A 20,955-nucleotide genomic window follows, 5' to 3' on the forward strand; every position below is an offset into this window, starting at 1 on the left:
CCATTCCTGCTCCTTGACTTTGTGTCTCACCATGTAACTAACTTCTTTGAGCAGTGAATGTGATCCTAAGAGAAGGTACTCGGCTAGTCCGAAATCTAAGACTTAAGAGGGATCACACATTGCTGTTTGCTCTCTAGTACATTTTGCATCACCAATAGAACCTCCAGTTTGTTACTGGTTCCAGACAGACTGTGAGACATATGCAGCAGGGCTGTTGCCCTGGTCAACCTATGTGACACACAGGTGCCCTGGTCCATCCAAGAACTATGAGATCACTGTCTTTAACCACACTGTATTTGCAGTTGCCAGCTCTCAGTGAAAGCAAAGTGATACAGAGGGAAAGAGGCATTACTCAACAGACCATGCTGCAGCATCTGTTTAATTTGGGGAAAAATAAGTTAGATTCCAATTTCAATGCCTACACCAAAAGTATTTTATGTGGATCAAAGATTTAAATAGAAAAAAAAGAAAGAAGGAAAGAAAGAATGAAGGGAGGAAAGCAGGGAGGGAAAGATACAAGAGTTGTTTTTAAAATAGTTTTGAAATGCTGGAGACTTTCTCAAAACCAGATGCAAGACTAAACATCATAATACAGATGACTAATCTGAAAATAAATATATTAACAAAATCAAAATGTATCAATAAATTCATTTTATTATATGTAACAGAAAGACAATTCTCAATATAGAGCTCTTATAACTCAATAAAAAAAGAAAGAATGGTAGGAAATGGTAGTTCCCACAATAAAAAAGGAACACAAATGAATTAAAATATATAAAATGTCCAATATCAATATTAATTTAAATTTGCAAATTAAGATAATTTGCACACATCAGATTGGCAAAAAATAAAAAGAACCAACAAGTGTATATGGAATCAAGCATTCAAGCACTGCTGGTAAATTTTAAATTGATGGATTTGAGGAGCAGAAGTAAATATAACCATTAATTCCAATTTCCATTTTAAGGAATTTTATTCTTCAGACAAACTCACACATTTAAGTTTAAGGGTGCATACTGCAGTATTGTTTAAATTAGAAAAAAAATTGAAAAGACCCTATTTGTCCAGCAATAGGGGCACAGTTAAATAAGCTGTCACACAAATTATAAGTTACCATGCAAGAATTAGGTTTTATATGTAGTGAGACAAAAATTCTACAAGACATACTGTTTAAAAAAAAAAAGAAACAAGCAAAAAAAAGAACATTGTGTGTAGTCTATTTCAAAGGAAGGAAGGAAAAGAGAGAGTGAGGAAGGGAGGTAGGAACATATTGTTTATGGATAGAAAATTTCTGAGAGCTACTCAAATTAAAAGAAAAGAAAATCAGCTTTTCAAAAACGGATGGACCTCACAACCCATGGGCAGATGGCTCTCGTCACCCACCAGGCTCAGTAAGGAGTGCCACTCTGAACATGATACCATAATAGAAAAGGTCTTTTTTCCTGTTTAATAACAAGGTGACTTACAGACTCTTTAATATTCAGAGAGCTACTTTTCTTCTCCTCCTAAGCAAGGTGCAATTTAGATAGACAGTACATGTGTCAGTGAAAGAAGAAAGTCATGTGTTTTCCCTGTTTTTACCCTGCCTATGGGAAATGGAGGTATTCAGCATGAGAAAATCTGTCAAGTTTAGGTCTTTAATATAGTGCTTGATAAAACAGTAAATAAACACGATCTCATAAAATGTTATTTTTAATTCAAATTATTGTGTAATTAGTTACTTTTAGGACTTGGCATGCAAATGGTAATAGCGGTTGACAGCATATGAATTTTCTTTTCATCTCTGCAGCTAAAGGTGAAGAAATTATTTAAGACTTCCAGTGAAAAACAGGTAAAATTGTTTTTGCTCTTTTCTGGAAAATGTCTTGGGGAAGTTGCTGTTCATTAATAGTAATAAATGCAATCAAAGCCACTTAACGAGAACCGGGTTGTTTTCATTTTATATTTTCCCTAGGTGTTTGACACACCTGTGGAAAAAACTGACCATTTCACAACTCTTAAAATGGTAAGCCAAAAGGTATTTACATAAATGTTCTTTTGGGTAAAGGAAGACAGAAAATGCTATTTATGCCAGAAACACTGCTGTAACATGCTGGGGTATGACTAATTAAAAATCCAGAAGTCCAAACTGTTCTCTCCTTGACCACTAATCACTAAGATAAATATGACTCTGGATTTTTAGAAATTCAATATCTTTAAATAAAACAGTATCTAAAGTAAAATGTAAGGTAAAGGCACTACACTGTCACCCAGTATGGGCGATACAAGTTAAGGGAAAAGACAACTTTTAAAATGTATTAGAACATAACAGCTAAACTAACACCCATGATGAGAGGTTATGGACTGGTTCAAGTCTTCAAATGAGAACAGGAAGATGTAATCTACTCATTCCTTCAATGCACATCTAATGAGCTCTCTGCTTTCTGCATAGAACATAGTGTAGAACATAGTAGGGACCAAGGCAGATAAACTCTGGCCCATCGTAGTTGCAATGCACTATGAGACACCCAGATGTATCTACTACATTAATAATCTGTACAACAGATTATTTGCCCAATTGATTTATTCTAATATTCTGTATTTAACCATATGCTCCAAGCAAAAAGGAAAGAAAAATCTTTCATTTAGTTTCCTAAAATTTCATCCCTTGCAGAAATATCTTTGTCCGACATGGTTCCAGAGACAGGAAAACCAAAACTCTAAGACAGAGACACAAAAGAAGTTGATACTTGACTTCTGAGTTGAGTGTTCCTGAGCCAAGTCCTAGCAGTTAATAAAAGTCTACTTTCTACGAGGGATCAGAAGATGAACTGTAAGCTGTGAGGCCAGAAAGAAGAGCAAGATATAAAATGAAAGACCAGAGAAAACAGAGGCTCAAAATCAGGAGAGAGTGCAGCCAAACAGAAGAGAAGAAATGAATACAATGAATGTACACTTGTAGGAAAGAGGCAACTTTCGACATGAACAACTATGTATAAATAGTACCAGTACAGTGATGAAAAGCACTGGTGGAGGAAATAAACCCTGGGGAGAGGACAAAACAAAACATTTGACACTGGGCATAATAAGTTTGATTTGCCAGCAAGGACAAGAGTAGACAGTGAGAATATTGGTTAGAGCTGCAGAGTAGGATGTGAACTGAAGGTAGAAACCCGCAGCTGTCTTCATACAGACATTTAGGCCATGAGAATCCACAGAACTGTCCAGTGAAAGATTACTGAGTAAGATATAAACATGGCCTACTACCACACCCTAATCAAACCAATATTTGAAAGACAGGTATTTTTATCCTTCAGGATAGCATTACAAAGAAGAATGCAGCCCATTTTTCTGAATCTCACTTGAGGAACAGTGTATGTGTAATTATCACCACTTCTAAAATATTAGGTTGGTACTATTACTATGACCTTCATTACAAACCTAATATACTATTTTTGCCAGGTTTATTGAGATATGATTGATAGACAATAAGCTGCAAAGAGTTAAAATAGACAAGTTTTGACATTCACTGTGAAACCATCAGCACAATCCAGAAAGTCCCCTCTAGTCCCTTTATAATATCTCTCAATCAACCCTCCTGTCCCCTACCCCAGCCCCCAGGCATTTATTGATCTGCCTTCTGTTAATATAGATACATATTGTGTCGATTTTCTGTAATGTTCTAGAAATGGAATCACACAGCATGGTTTTTTTGTGTGACTATTTTGTGATTCTATAATAGCAAAGGTTATTTTGAGATTCTTTCATGTTGCACCATGTACACTACTGCAGTCCTTTTTATTGTATATTGCATAGATATGCCAGAGTTGGTTATCCAGGCACAAGTTGATGGACATTTGGGTTGTTTCCAATTTGAGGACCTCTGTTATCACTTCATGTATTGCTGGTCTGCTGATGATGAAAACTTTCAAACTCTGTATGTCTAAGCATTCTTTACTTTGCCTTGTTTTGAAAAGACATTTCATTAAGCATAGAATTCTAGGCTGATTTCTTGGTTTGTTGTTTTTTTCCATTTGGTACATTCAGTATTTTCAAGATGTTTCTCCACTGTCTTCTCACTTGTGTTACTTCTGAAGAGAAAACTGCCATCCCTTTTTCACTCCTCTATATGTAAGGTTTCATTTTTTCTATCTGCATTTAGTATTTTCTTTTAACACTCATTTTGAGTAATATGATTATGATGTGCCTTCATGGTTTTCTTCTAGTTTCCTGTGCTTGGGACTCATAGAACTTCTTGGATCTGAGACTCTTCATATTTTTCCACAAATTTTAGAAAATCTTTAGTCACATCTTCAAAATATTCCCTCTACCCTTCTGACTACTTCAGGGATACAAACTATACATATATTTTGCCATCTGAAATATCACCCTATCTCAATTATGCCCTATTCATATTTTAAATTTCCTTTCTCTGTGTTTTATTGTGAATATTTTCCAATGCCATGACTACAAGTTTACTATTTCTCTCTTCTAATAATGTCTAATCTGCCATTTTCATCAAGTGAATTTTTTTTAAAGATTTATTTTTTTATCCCCTCACCTCGTTCTTTGCAGTCACTGTCTGCTCTCTGTGTGCATTAGCTGTATGCTCTTTGTCTGCCTACCTTCCCTTTAGGAGGCACCAGAAACCAAACCCTGGAACCTCCAATGTGGAAGAGAAATGCTCAATTACCTGAGCCACCTCAGCTCCTTGGTTTATTGTGTCTCTCATTGTCTTTCCCCTTTGTGTCTTTTTTTGCATCATTTAGTAGCATCAGCTTGCCATGCCTGCCAGCCACACCAGCTCGGAAAGCAGCAGGAACCAAACCCAGGACCTCCCATGTGGTAAGCGGAAGCCCGATCTCTTGAGCCACATCCACTTCCCAATCATCAAGCGAATTTTTCATCTCCTATACAGTAGTTTCCATTTCTGAAAATTCAGTTGGGTTTTTCTGTATCTTCTATGTGTCACCTTTCGAACATAAAAAAAAAAACAGTTACAATAACTGCTTTAGTAGCCTTGTCTGCTACTTCTAATACCTGTGTCATTTCGGGGACAGCTTAAATAGATTGACTTTTCTCCTCATTATGGGACATGTTTTCCTACTTATTTGCATGCTTGGTAATACATTATTGGATGCCAGGTATTGTGAAATTTTTCTTGTTGACTTCCTATAAATAATACTGGACTTTATTGTGATAAGCAGTGAAGTCACTTAAAAACAGTTTAACTCTTTCAGGTCTTACTTTGAAGGTTTATTAAAATTGCCCAGAGCGGTATTCTTTCACTCAGATGCAAATTCTTTCCTACTACTGAGGCAAAACATTTTTGAGAACTCAACTCCCTGCCCCATGAATGAGGGGGTTTCCAAGCTGACTGGAGGGAAAAGGCACTTTCCAGCTCTGTGTCATTACTGCATACTGTTCCCCCTAATCCATTTGGTTGTTTCTTCCCCAGTCTTCACTAAGTTTCTTCTCAGGCATGTGCAGATCAGTGCTCAAAAGGAACACTCCTGGCAGTAAGCTGTGAGCATTGTAGGGTTCACCTCATTCATCTCCCATTTCTCAAGGATCACTTCTTTAACTGTTTGATGTCCACAGTCTTGACAACCATTGTTTTATATCTTTTATGCATTTTTTCAGTTATTTCAGGATAGAAAATAAATCAGAATCTCGTTACTTCATCTTGGTACAACGTACTTTGACCCTTTAATTTGCAACAACCCTAGAGTTGGGCCTTATCATCTCTATTTACCCATGAGGATAATGGGGCATACAGTCAACAAGTAGCATGTCCAAATTCATGGAGCCTATGACACAGCTAAGAATCTTAAGCATGTTACTCTCAAACTTTTGCCCATAACCGTTATGATATATGACAGACACAGTGAGAAAGTAATGGAATGGATATTTAAAACAGAAATGTTGTAAAAATCAGCTAGTATTTTACCTTCATAAATTGACTTAGAAATAGCCCTACTCTGGAAGGTTAATAATGAAGTGAGCACTGAAAGCTATACACAGTAGCAATCTTAAGAGGTGAACATGTTTTTTACATCCTTTAGTCAACCACCAAGTTGGGGTCCCATTCTATCTACCATGAAAGCTGTAACCAGATACCAACCCTCTTCTCACACAGTGAGGAGGTACTCACTAACTTCTCAGGCACCTGCTCCATCTTTGGACAGATCTATGTTTGAGAACAGCATCCTTTGTATAAATAAATAGTAAAATAAATATTTTAAAAATAATAAAATGCTTCCTGGTAGCTTCCACCCAATTGATACAAGATATAAACACAAACTCCAGCACTCATAAAATATGCCAATATGAGGCCTTGCTGGAAAGGAATCTTGACACAGGTTTTTCATTGCCTTTTCTGTAATGTTCTGTTCTTTTATAATGACATCTCCATAAAACATTCAAAACTCACATTTAATGGACAACAGAACAAGATAAATAGTTGGCAAGTGAGATTATGATTGAGATTATGATTAACTTAATACTGTATGTAACCTAAAATTATACCATACATAGGTTATCCATTTTCTAATGATTTGCAAATCATAAAAGGTATTCAACAGTAAATTTATACTAAGTACCACGTAATCAATCATGAAGCAACAAGCACCCATTCAGTTTTTTCTCCAGGTAAGATTCTCTGCTCAGGATAAGCTCAGCATTTTCATTATGCTTATCAGTGATATCTGTTCAATTTGGAATCAGAAAGATATTATAGATAGATCTGAATCAAGCGGTCATTATAGGAGCCTGGAAATTAATTCTCATTTGGGTTTACTTGGTTAGGAGCATGAGTTCCCAAGACCTCCTGCCTACTTTGCTTCTGGGCCCCCTCACTTCGGCTCATCATAGCTGTGTGCCCATGGCAAGGTCCTTAACCTCTCTCTGCCTCATTTGTGAAAGAGTAGTAGTTGTGCTAACACAAGATTATATGATAATTAAATGAGTCTATTAGATACGAAACACTAAGAACACTATCGGACACATAGTAAGTATTCAACCAATCTTATTACCATTGATTTTTATTATTATCATAATTAAAAACAATAGTGTTCAAATAAATTCCAGGTGTTTGTATTTTACTAGTTCTCTGGACCATCATCTAATTACAATGGAACGCCAGCACATCACTGTTTCTATATTGGCGGCCACCAGCAGGAATCAGAGAACTGAGACATCAACCTCTTCTTACTTACAAAGGAGACTGTTTAGTATTGTCTCAAAGTTGTCATTACAAAGTCTGCGCTATAAACACGCAATAAATATCAAAAACTGCTTACATAATTAGTTTGTGTCATCCAGAGAGCAAACAACTACATCCAAACAGGAGCTAAAGAGTAAGTTGAATGAATAGAATTGTTGCAATGTTGCAAACACCCAAACCTTCAAAAGGGTTTCATTCCTCAGAATGCTGTTGCTTCTAGTAAGTTTGTTTTCAATTTCACACAAATTCTTGAGCATGTTTGTCCACGGAAGTCATTTGAATATGTTCTACCTTATTTTCAGTGAAAGAGGGGAGGAGGAAGAAATGTGATTTCTCATCAAATTTCTCCCAACTTCTAAGCCTGGAATCCTGCAGTGTAGTTGAAATATGAAATCCCTAAAGCTCCCAACTAGAAGAAACAAGAAGGCTCATAGGAAGGAACTGCCTAGCAACTGTTTTAAGTAAAAATATAATGTCCAGGCATTAGAAACCTAAAATGATACAAATAGCTAGTCACAATAAACAACGAGAAACTATAATACCTGGTCTGAATTCAACAGTGAAAAAGTTCTCATGGAAAACACCTTTCTGACATCACAGAGATGAGAGTCACATGCAGAGGCATACATCTGCATTCCTCTTACATCACATCAGGAGCATGCAATTTTTGGACATGAAATAAAGTTCATAAAATTATCCTGCTTCCCTTTAAAAAGGGCAGTTTATTTCCCTTAAGTGTTGCTAAAACCAATTCTGTAAAATTCCATTCCCCTGAGTAATCAATCGTCTCTTCCGGGTTTATCTGATCACTTGAATATACCAGTCTAAGGATATCTTCCCCGAGAACATCTGTCTGGCATACTTCATTTAACCATAACTTACTTTTCCATCAAATAAGAAACTGACTAAACTTAAAAACTGAAAATGAAACAAACAAAAAACCCTAAAGAAACCTAAATGCTGTTTATGAACAGGTAACTATATTTCCATTGGCTTTTGGCATGTCCTATTTCATTAGTGAATGCCTCTTTTACCACTTCCTCTCCCCCCCACCCCCACCCCAAGGGTCACCCAGTATCTGCTCAGCTGAAAGCATTTCTGAGGTTTCTATTTAAAAAAGAAACTGTTTTCCACTAATATGAAGCATTTCTCACGTATTTTTTAAAAGATTAGGTAAAAACTACATTTTAAAATCTGCTTTCAATGAAAAGTAAGCATTTAAAAATTTAACTTCTGTCTCATGGCGTTTTAAAATTGGATTTTTGCTACACATTATCTAAAACCCATGATCTATTTAAATTTATCCTGCCTCTAATCTGTAAGACTACAATTATTTCATTCATCATTGTAGTTAAAAAGGAACACCAAAAGCAACTACAGTCACTAAAATGTAGTTTCTGACTTATTCCACACCTAAAAACAAGGGATATAAAAAGCAGTCCTGCATTATAACATTCACTGTCATACACACATACCTAGAAATTTTTCCCCCTAGAAAAGATATCCCCCCCTTAGTTCATCAAATACATGATTACTGGTGCCAAGTGGCTCTCAATAACCCCAGTCCACATATTAAATCATGAACCACGTGTTCATTAATTTTTCCAGATGTTCTACGACTGCTTGATTGGCTATGATTCATTTTAAGATATCTGATTGCACCTAGCGTCCTTGATTTGAAAACAAGTTCATCCAAGCTATTGGAGTCTTTAAACAGCTCAATAGCTCCCTCTAGCCTCTTTTTATATACTACACCCAGAAGGTTAGGGAGCTAGAGTGGGACCACTCTTGGTTGAACTTCTGTTATGGGACTCATCAAGACATTTCACTGATTCAAACCCAAGAATGCACAATGCCAAACAGTCATGGTGGGACACCAAGACACAGAACATCCATTCAGAGTGCTAAAAGACAGGAAGCAACAATCACATATGGTTTCATGAGTAACCTCAAAATCTATAAATAATTTTCCAAGAAAAAGAAACATAAAACAAAGCAAAAACTGAGCCACAAATATTATTTATCATTTTATCTTTTTGCATGGAATTTGTTGTTTGCATAAGCACTTACATTTCACTATAAAATGTGTGTATATTTCTATACATGTAAAAACATGCATATATATGTGTGTATGTAAAAATTGTGAAACCCCCTGGAAAAAAAATCTCAGCTAAAAGTCAGATTTTGATCTTACTACAAATTGCTTTTTTAGGACTGACGTACCACTTGTAGATGATACATATTTTTCAAAATAACACTAAGGCATTTTTTAACATTAAATATTTCATGTTTGTTTCCTTGGCCAAAATTTATTTTAAAATTACATAAAATTTTCTGAAATGTTTTTATTATTCAACAGAAAGCTAGAGTTACTTCCAAAATGGAACACCCTATGTTATTAGAGAGGACTTCAGAAAAAAAAATCTGGTCAATCAACCTTTGTAATTTAATTGCTCCAATTTCTACAGGGTAAATATGCACAATTATTTTAAGGGTAATAAACACTATAGAAATTCAAACTTGGGAAGAACCTTAATAATTTAGTTCAATTCTCATTTATGTGGTTGAAGATTTTAGAGAAATTCCTTGTTCAAGATCAAAGTTAGGTTTAGTGGTAGAACCAAAGTTAAAGTTTATATTCTTTAACCTCTACTCTAGTGCTCCATTATGCTATATTGCTGTTCCCAATGTTACAACCACAGGGATGTGTATGTGTATGTTTTAAATTTCTTTGTAATTGGAGAAAACAATCTAGTCTCTTTTCCTATCCATTCCCCTCCCTTTTCTATTAAAAAAACAAAACAAAACAAAAACAGATTTTTATGTTCTGGATTTGGGATATAGCATGGAGCTAGTCTAAGTTCTACCCTGAATCCTACTCCTACTATAGAAAGGAAGCACTTGGGCCTAGCGCCAATTTAAATAAACAGGCCCATTGAATCATGAAGGTCTATTTATTTTCCATGGTATTAGAAAAGATGAACAGATTTCAGCAAACCCAGCCTTGTAAAAGAAGGTGTGAGCTGAACTTGACATTTTATGATAGTAACAGATGAAAAGACAAAATGTGAAAAATCACATTGCTGAACTAAACTAAGAAAAATCCACAGGAAGAAAATGTACTGATGTTAGGTTGGTTGATTTTTAGTATATTACATTTTAAGGAAATGAAAAGGTATTAAAATAAAATCTTCCTAGACCAGATGGTATGTCCTAAACTGACAGACTTTTATGAAATTGGAGGCTATCATGGCAATTAGCTTTGAATTAACACTTAATTTCTATTAATAATAATGACATCTAAAAATTGAGTGCTTAACTATGTAAAGGCATGTTCAAGTTTTATATATAATACATATATTCATTTAATCCAAAAACACCCTTATAAGGCAAGTATTATTTTATACATAAGTAAACTGAGGCTTATAGAGATACATAATCTACTCATTATTACAAAGTTCTCAAGCAAAATTGCAAGCAAAAAAGATGGGATAAGAAAAAATACAGGCAGTCTGACTGGAGAACATGGGCTCTTAGCCACTATACTATACCACAATAAAAAAAAATGAGTTGATTGATAAGAATACATTCACAGGTATGTAAAATAAATTGTTATGAAAAGTAGAATGAAAGATGACTTTTTCAATTTGAAATATATTTGCTGATGGCTCAGTCAGTTCCGGAAGGAATGAAAACTCTATCTTTCTTTTCTGACTCTGAATAACTTAACTCATTGATGTGACTATTCAAGGATGGCTTTTTTTTGGGGGGGGGGGGGCCCAAATAATTTCAATTAGTCATCTTCCAAACATTCTGAACAGGTACCCTCTGAGTGGTTGGGCTAGGTCAGGCAGTGAAATAAATCTACATAAAATAAATGATTAATCCAACTTTAGAGGAAAGAATTATAATACTGAACAAGTACATTAAAAATTTCTTATGTTAATAACCTTCAATAGCATGAATAAGAAAATATAGAAACTTTATAACTGTCACTTTAAACCTGACTCAAGAGAGATGAATGCAATTATTGAATTTGACTCTATCCATACTTAATAGAAGTTACTGGAAGAGAAAACCTAGCTGTAAAGAGAGAGATGGACTTGGACTGGAATACTCTGTAGATTTCTCATGGGGATAGTAAGAGAAAACCTACTTTGCTATAATGGTTTTATGGCTACCCCTAGATCTGAGCAACTCTGAACAGAGAAAGGTATAATCAGTGCGGGAACAGAGGAGAAGGTGGCAAACCTTAGGATTGATCTCCTTATCTCCCTGTCATAAGTTTGGCCCTCATGAACATTTTGATGGGTAGCAAACTTGGCATGTCCTGAAAAGTTAAAAGATCTTGCAGCAAATGAAAACCTTTATGAATTGGTCATATAACCCCAGTACTAATCAGTATAAACTGCTACAGCAGAGAATTATGGGATGTAGTCAGGAGACTCCCTTACTAAAGGGATCTGAAAAGATCATGTCCTTCCAAGAGCTAATGAAAAAAGTATCTTAATTATTTAAGCAAGTGGAGGGCAGGAGATAGGAAAATCTGTTCCCATCATTTGTTTTAAAATCTGTAAAGTACAATAGTTTATCTGAAAAGTCTTAAGACCAGTTACTGCCAAGTTTATATGCTGTATTAAGCTGCCCAAAGCAAATACCTACCTTTCATGTTGATTCAGATAAACTTGACAAAGAGATGAAAAATCCTACATCACTGAAAGAAAAACACTGCAGGAAAAATCTAGTAAATGGCTATGCACAAAATTCATAATATTTGTCATAAAAGATCCCTTTGTCATCCACAATTTCTTGTGGACTACTGTTAAAACACAGCAAAGAATATGTTGTTCACATACTTAACATTTGGCAAAACATCAGAGATGATGATGAGCGTTATTATGACCATAAACTGTATTTTAGCTCAAATTTCATGAGAAAAATGCTTGCAGCACACACACAAAACAAAAACAGAAAAAGCTCCAGGCTCATAAAAATCCTCAATACAATGGAGTAACTATTTTAGAAAGAACATTCTTTTTAAGAGAGTAGAGATAAAATTGTAACTTTTTGTTAAAAGTTTAGCTACTTCTGACCAATGAATACCTTTGATTCAGACTGCTATCCAATAACAGCAGTCTTTGGCTTTTACTTAATATTAGCAAACCTAAGTCCTTTGCACCATGCTAATTACTACACACTTACAGACCCACTCCTCAAAATGGGCTCCTCCTATATACAAAAAGCATTTATCTCAACAAGTCTATATGAAAACTGTTTTCCCTAATATTTTAACGAGAGGAATACATTGAATCTCTATTATGCTACTACTCCTGGTAATATCTGACCTCTTCTTAGCTGTTAGATTTCTTGATTAAAAAAAAAAAAAGCACTTGCTTTCATCAGCATATTAAAAATAATCTCCCATTTGGAAAATTGTAAATTCCAAATGTTTATATCCTTAAAAAATCAGACAGGAAAGAGTTAACATGAATACCTCTCCCCCTCCTCCAGGGAAAAATAAATGTTTTAAATCTTAAATTAGAGGGCGAAAAATATGGGTTTACCACCACTAGTTAAATTCAGTAAGAAGTAAAGCATTATAATCCTAACTGTGAGCATAAAAAGCATCTCTCAGAAGGTTCTTTCCAACTATAACTTGGTGTGCTCACTTAGAAAAAAAAAATTATGATCATATGAGCTTCATGCATGATTGATATCATTACTGTTTATTTTAAGACTGCCCTTGAGAATCAGTCAAATAAAGCATGCTCCATATATGTTTTGCATCCAAGAATGAGAAACAACCTAAGTGCCTCTTCTGGAGAAGAAATGATGAACTGTTCTGCCCATTATTGCCTCCTGCCAAAAAGATACATCTAATATGGGTCTGCACATTATGCATGATTGCTTTGTAAGCTCACAACTTCTCTAATAAAAAAGATATATCTAATAGAAGTGAATCAGACAAAATCACATAAGAAACATCCTGCCTACTATGTTCTTTATATTATTTTTATTTAGCTAGCAGATATTCCATTGTTAAAAATAATAATGAGGGGCAATCATTCCACATAAAAGAAGCATATAAAACTAACAAAATGCTCAAGACCCTAAGGGGGATAAAAACTATTTGGGAAACATAATCTCCTCCAAAATTCCCTTGGTATTAAAAAAGCTTTTTAAGGTCTCAGGTGGCATATGCCTCTTATCTTACATAATTAAATCTTGCATTGTTCAGTAAGTATGGATGGACAAACTTAAATCCTCAAAAATGGAAAAAACTCTTTTCTCATATTACCTTAATGAAGAGAGAGATCATTGGAATTCAGAATTAAATCCAATTTTTAAGTAAAATCATAACTTTTTCTTGCATAATATCTGATTAAACTGAGGGATTCAATTTACAAAGAAATACAATTTAGTCCACGTTTAGCCTCAAAAGGAAACCTAATAAAGTAATTCACAAAACACTGATGCACTCCCAATAATCTCTGAAGCAAACGTAAATCTTCCCCAAAGCCGGAAGTCCTCAATCTGGGCTCTCCCTCCTCCCCGGAGTGGTGAGCAAGATACTATGTAGCACTTACTTTTAACTACCTCCCCATAACCCTCCTCACCACCATCATCACATCAGCACTGCCACCAATCAGGAGCAATAGGCCCTTCTATTTACAACATTATAAATAATAACAGCTTGCCACGTTCATTCCTCCAGTCTAGGAGCTAATTACTTCTTTATTTCAACATTAAGTTATCTCTTGATTAAAACATTAGGTACACAATCCATCTGTGGCATTTAACTCCAAAAGTTCAAATGTGCAATCTAGAAAAGTCTGGACTCTTAGGCTCTTTTTCATCACTCCTTTTATTCAGGAAAACAAAGTTTTGTGGGGTTTTTTTCCTAAAGGATTAAACAGTTTTAGTTTTCAATTTGGGTTTTTTGTGTAATATATTCACATTCAACATCTGTAAACTTCTTTAACTCTCTTGATAATGGTTCTTCCTTCTTCAAAAATTTTATTTCTCTACCAATACTTATTACATGGGGTTCTAAGAACAGTTTATATAAACACAAAGTTATATTCAGAATGCTTTCACACATGGCATTTATTATGCATACTTTGTATATAAATCAGTTACATGGAACATATTCAAATTCTGTGCAACAGGTCCTGCTATTGTGTAAACACACACTCCCAACAAGATGACATGGAGCTTTATAAGATCAGCAAGAAGGGGGAAACATCACATTATTCCTTAAAGACTCAATTGGAATTCTTTTTGACATGTCAGAAGACATCAGATCTAATCAAAAGGAGCATATTTAACTGAAACCCTTTGTCTTGTTTTCCGCCGTGTGCATGATACACCGGTGCCACAGCCCAGGTGCGCACACGCTTCCACTGATGCATTCACATTACAGACTTTAGTGCTGACTTGGTGACAGGAGGAGCACTTTGGCAGCGGTCAGACAAGTCCTTATCCTTAAGTTCCCTTTCGCTTCGTTCCCGTCTGTTCCCAAAGCTATCAAAGTAAAGTAAGTGACAGGTTTCATCCTCTCAGTTTTGTCACGGGGCTGGGAAATAAAATTAAAAACACACCCCAGAAATACTACATTGGGCCACGTTTATTTTCAATTGGCGGGGGAGGGGGAGGGAAGCCACTTACAAAGAGATGGATTTCATGTCCTCTGTGCAGTCAGATCTAATTACAGTGTATTAAGTTATGTCTAAATGAGAAAAAGACTCTGTCTAGTCAAGTGTTTTATCACTAAGTAATGTTATTAAACATATCAAGTATTCCCACGCTCTCCTCTAGATTCTTTGATTTTAACCTCCTTTGTTAGACACCAAACACGGGAAGAAAGATTTCAGGAACAATACCAACGGAGCACACGATGCCAAGCAATGAATTCCATCTTTCCCGAGCCGTTTATCCATCATAAACCCAAGCTACCTTTATTAAGCTACACGACTGCTCTATGTAGGACTTCGCCTCTTCCCTGGGAGAGAAGCATGGACCGGCTACAATTGTGTCTTGGAGCGCGCAGCATCGTGCTTTGTGCTGCTGGGGATAACGGATTCTCGGTCTCACGCGCATCCATCACCTAAAGACACAGGGAAACTCTGCCAGGGTCTGGGCGGCAGGCGGGGAAACAATGTGTAGAGAGACCCCGGCTGCTCAGGGCTCCGAGGAGTGAGGGAAATGTTTCAGAGAGCAGCCCAGGCAAGGGGAGGGGGAGGAAGAAAGCCCTCACACTCTTACCTCCACATTGAAATACTGTTCCGTTCCGCAGACTGTAGCACATAAAATCCAAAGCAAGGTTTGCAAGAAAAACACCCCCGAATGATGCACGAAATCCAACCGTCTTCCAGTGCTGAATGTGAGTAAGATCATAGTGAATTGTGCTTCAATGGATGGACGAGCTCCCCTTCGCTTTCTCTCTCCCTCTCCCTCTCCCTCCCTCCCTCGTTTCCTTTCAAAAAAAGTCCTCTGGGTGGGTAAAGAGCCTGCAGGTTCACCCACAGCTGGGCAAGAACTGGAGAATGGGGGCCCCGGGCTCGGCAGCCCCCGAGAAGCAGCGACGGAGGCAGGGTCAGCAGCAGCTCGCGCTCACCATCCTTGGGAGCCAGTCACGGGGAACGTGGCGCCCAAGTTCACCGGTGGTTCCGGCTCAAAGCGCCGAGTCCCAGCCGCAGCAGCAGCCGCCGCCGCCGCCGCCGCCGCCGCCTCCAGCCCGCGCGCCCTCCTCCTCCTCCTCCTCCTCCACCGCCTACTCCTCCTCCCTCGCCGCCGCCGCCGCCCCCTGCTTCTGCGGGAAGGGCCTCCGCCGCTCCTCGCTCTCGCGCCTCTCCTTCTCCTTCCCTCCTCTCCTCGATCCCCTCCAGAATGTTCATCCGTAATCTACATAACTCCTCCTTCCCGGGGGTCTGTCTGGTTCCCCGGTTCTTGGCGCGCGCGCGCACACACACAGGCCGAGCCACACACACTCGTGCGCGCACACACACACAAGCACGTACAGACACAGGCGCGCGCGCGCGCACTCACACTCACACACACCCAGACTGACACCCAAACCTGCGAGCTTCTTAAAGGAGACGGCTCTCAAAGGCTTGCCCGCGACTGTACGGTGCACTGTAGGTAGTCCGCCCGGGAGAGCGGCTCGGGTTTGGGACTAGGTCTTTAACAGTACCGCCCACCCCTCACGCGCGAGGCAGCTCCAAGAACCTGGGCAGCTCCATCTTTTCATCTTGCCCCCTCCCCGAGGGGCATCTGGGAACAAGTGCGCCCCACCATCGCGTGAACTGGGTGGGGATTTGGCTGCGGACCCTGGTGGGGGCTGGGGAGCGGCCCAGGCCGGGTCCTGGAGAGCGATCGGCGTCCTCAAGCCAGCGGCCCGGCCCGGGAAGGCGCGGGGCGCTGGAAATCTGCGGAGCGTCCCGGGCACTGCGCTGCGTAGGAGGTCTGGTTGGCTGCCTGGGCAGGCCGAGTTTGGAAAGCGCGAGATGGAAAGTGTCGAGTGTCCAAAACTTCGTTGGGGTCTCCCGAGCCTGTGGCCTCGGGTCTTTCTAAATACCCTCTCCTATCACTGCCCTCCCTCTGCCGGGCACCGGGAGTAGGTACAGACGGGGCTGGGGGTGCGGAGACGGCTGGCCAAGTTCAGAAACCGGATGAAAAGGCTCACTTTCCAAAGGTGTTCTGTGCGGTGGACACACGTAAACCCTGGGACCCGGGAGAGGTGGTTCTGGGTGTTAAAATATCGGGGCGAGAGAGGGCGGGAGCGCTGGGAAGAGACCGGCAGCGGGAAAGTGGGGAAGGGCGGGGGGAATAGAGAGGGAGCAGCCTGAGGAAAGGCAAGTATAGCAGCTGGCTAGGAAGCGAGGAAGAGGCAGCGCGCAGACCGCGCGGGGGAGAGGCTGGCGGGAGAGAGGAGAGCTGCAGGCGAGAGGGGGAAGTTGCTGGCAAGAGGCGCGGGATTGCTGCGGGCAGGGAACTTCAGAAGAGGTTGCCAAAAAGGACTGAAATTGCAGCCTTGGGAGGCAGTGGACAGGGGGTGGAGCAACACCAGCCTTTGGCAGGTGATGGTTTGGCTGAAGAGAAAGCGGGGGGTGGGGGAGGGGGTGAGGAGGAAAGCAGGCATCTGTTTGGGGGCAATGCCAATAAATGTGCTTCTCCTTGGCAGCCAGCAGAGGGGAAGAGGAGCTCAAGGGAAAGAACTGCAGGCAAGGTTGAGAATAAAGTGTGCTCCAGGTAAGATAGCTACATTAGTGAGGTGGAGGAGAAAATTGACAATATATTTCAAAGTGTGGGTTGGCAAAGCCAGAAAAAGGACTGCAAGATGTTTTGTTTGATAAGCAATTAGAAAATATTGAGAATACTTTGCCCTAAATTGCATTGGACTGAAATCGTTTGTATCCTAAATAGGAAGAAAACTGAGGAATGAGACCTTGCACCTATTACATTAAAAACTGTAAGAAGTACGACCCAGCCAATGTGACCCAAGGTGCACAGGGAGCCCTTCATGCTCTATATATGTTTGTTATACACAAAAGAATTTTGAAGAAGCAAAAAAAGCAATATTTTATATTTGCTTTAACATTAAAATGTACAGAAGGAAGCAGATGTGGCTCAGGCAGTTGGGCTCCCGCCTACCACATGGGAGGTCCCAATTTGGTTCCAGTGCTTCCTAAAAAGAAGATAAGCATACAACAAACAGACAGGAGACAGCAAGTGCAAAACAATGAGGGGGAGAGAGGAGAAGTAAATAAAATTAATCTTTAAAAAAATTTGCAGAATGTTTCCACACATTATCTCATTTAATTTAATTTTCACAGCATCCCTGAAACTTTTGTTGTCATTTTACAGAAGGAAAATAATGGTAATAAACAATTTTTTCAGAAATCCAAGCAAGTGGTAAAGTTCATATCTGAGTTTTCTATCTGCTCAATGAATTTTCCATTATACTCTTGAGACTTTTCAGACAGAAATTCCCTCCTGCTCTTAACAAGTTTGTAACCCATAGGTTAAGATGACATACATGAAAGAAACAATTAACAAATAGAAGGTAGTGTGAAAGCAAGGTCAATTATATGGTTTTCTATGTCAATATAAAGAAATGCAATGTGGGGATGATTTGTCATTAAATAAAAAAAAAATTATGCGTCCAGTCTATCTGTAGAGTGCAAAATTAGAGAAGGAAAGGGAAGAGGATACAAAAAGTGTAAACTCAATTCCTAATGCTTGAGATAATATTGCAGGAAGGTAAAAAATTTACATGAGACATATGAGAAAACAATTCTAAATGAAGTCCTTGCTACATGAATCAGAATATTAGAAGAGTATTAAGGAAGTGAAATGCCAATTAAGAACTTCTGGGCAATCAAGGAGGAGGGATTTCTTACTGCAAGCAAACTATTTCCTAAAGAAATGGCATGAGCTCAAAACAAAAAGGTGCATTAGCATGGCATTTTTGGAGGAAAAGTTATAGGGAGAGACTTGAAATAAAATATCGCGTTAGCATTTGATCAAATAAGCAAGTCTAAACCATTTTGATAGGTAGAGAGGGACTGGGTGCAAAGAGCAATTAAAGCAAGTATGTAGTCCAGCTATAAAATTGTAGGGCCTGCACTGGTGGGGTGTCCTCAGAAAGCTACACCTTTCAAAGTGGGATCCTAAGGGGAAAAAATGTTTCATTAAAAGTAGGGAAACCTAAATTCCAAAGAATCTAAAATTAGTGATTAGATATTTATTAAATTCATTAGTGGGTATTTAATAAGCAATGAATGAACGAGTAGTCAATGTTCTGGAAATACTAACAGAAACAAAATTCTATTCCATTCCAGTGACAGACCTCAGAAGGACTCCTAGTCAAGTGAGGGAGACAGACATAGTAATTTTGACAATGTGGTAATGATTCAGTTAGTGTAGTTTACAAGAGGTTATGCAACAGGATGGAAGAAGTACATGATTATCCTAGTCTTTGAAGGAAGCATCAAAAAGAAGTGGTTCTCAAACTGAGTCTTGGAGGAGCAGAAATTCACTAGACAAATAAGAAAAGAAAGAATATTTCAGACCTATGTGTGCAATAACTTAGAGGAATGAATGATACCAAGCAAAAGTGGGTTCTTTCCACATGATGCACTTTAAAGACCAATTCCTGAGACACCAGGGTTTTAAAAAAGAAATACTATTTGCTTGCACATAGCAAAGAAGGAAAGTGGCCTAAGAGCCCCAAAGCTGCAGTAATCCTGATAGTTGTATAATATCCAGGTTTAGTAGTTTATACTAATGAGTAATTGGAGTGGGGCTGGCTCAGGTTCCTTCATTAATAAACTTTAAGGAGCTGAACAAGATGGGGAGGTGGTATTAAACCTGGGTAACAAAGTTATTACAACCACAAGGCAATCATTATCAGAGATCAAGGCAACTGGGGATAGGGGGTGGGTACAGAAGGATGGTCAATTACAGAGTTATTTTATGGATTTCAAACTGGAGGATGGAGTGGTTACTGTTTCAATAAACTAGTAAAATCAATCTGGAATAATCATCATAATAGCAATTCTTAGTTTGAAAGGACTATATATAAAGGCAAGATCCAGTGGAATTTTCATCACAATGGCAGGTTTTTAGTTGGAAATGACCATAAACAAAGTGTGAGGTTGCTCTAGCCAGTTTCGGTAATTTCAGATTTTAATCTTTGGCTATTTTATAGTATAATGGAAGAAAGAGGCATCTATATAATGATTCAGTAATCATAATTATTTGTTAATTCTTAACCCTCAATTACATGCACACCCAAGAAGCATCTATTGAATTACAGATGGTTTACCAGGGTAGAAGCCCAAGGGGTGTGTTTGTATATGTGTGTGTAATAATGTCAAGGTCAGAGGTTCCTTGATGAGCAGGGATCCAATCACAAAGGACCTGGATGCTATGCACAAGACTTTAGACTTTACCCTGAAGGAATCCTGAGGAGGGCATTGAATTTTCATTACCTTTGCTCTATGTTGCCTAACACTGTAGAAATAGTCACCTTCTAAAAGTTCTCAAACTTTTTTACCTCTTCCATTTCATTAAGCATTCCATAGCTACTATCTTTATAGGCCTTACATCTTGTGCTATATAATAAGTCTGATGCAACAATTCCCTGTAAGGATTCAGCTGGGTACCTGTGGAAATACAGTCACCTTTGTCAGGTGAGTTTGCTATTCCAATTCTCTTCTGTTATACGTTATTATCTTTTAGGGCTCAGAATTACAAATTTCCTGTTCTCATATTTTAGTGATGTCAGCTTCTTAGTTGGGGGTTTTCTTGGACAGGGGTTTCTTTTTCTACCCACAGTAGTTTAAAATATAGAATATCATCCTTCCCTTTAAGGTATTAATGAAATCTTTCCTCACAACTCTTGACTCTCGCTTTGTGTGCTTTCTGCCGCATACTTTCTTTCTTCTCACAATTTCACAAAACTAATGAACCATCTCAGAATTACATGTGACAGGAGAACAGAGAATCCAAAAGAAATTTTAAAAATTAATAAGAAAGCCAAGGAGAAGGAATAATTGCCCCTGGCAAAGGGTAAGAGCAATTCGGTAAAATATTACATGGGAGAGAAGGGGTCTGAGGATACAAATGATACATACAACTCTCAAGAGACAAATGACTGATACGTAAAAGTAAATAGTCAAGTGGGAAGATGGAACGCTTGAATGATTATTACTACCTAGAATGGCATTTAAGGTACATAATTTATT

General features: G+C 38.3%; 1 protein-coding gene across 1 annotated transcript in view; it reads right to left on the reverse strand.

The window, feature by feature from the left end:
- The window catches only part of MMP16 (matrix metallopeptidase 16), a 271,508-nt gene extending 255,694 nt beyond the window's left edge, over window positions 1–15,814 (reverse strand). The window contains exon 1 of the mRNA XM_004474746.5: window positions 15,470–15,814. Within this exon, the coding sequence (XP_004474803.1) occupies window positions 15,470–15,601 (132 nt within the window). The 5' untranslated portion in view covers window positions 15,602–15,814. The remainder of the gene's footprint in view (window positions 1–15,469) is intronic.
- Window positions 15,815–20,955: the final 5,141 nt, after the last annotated feature.

Source organism: Dasypus novemcinctus, chromosome 14 (genome assembly GCF_030445035.2).
Source record: "Dasypus novemcinctus isolate mDasNov1 chromosome 14, mDasNov1.1.hap2, whole genome shotgun sequence".
Taxonomy (NCBI): domain Eukaryota; kingdom Metazoa; phylum Chordata; class Mammalia; order Cingulata; family Dasypodidae; genus Dasypus; species Dasypus novemcinctus.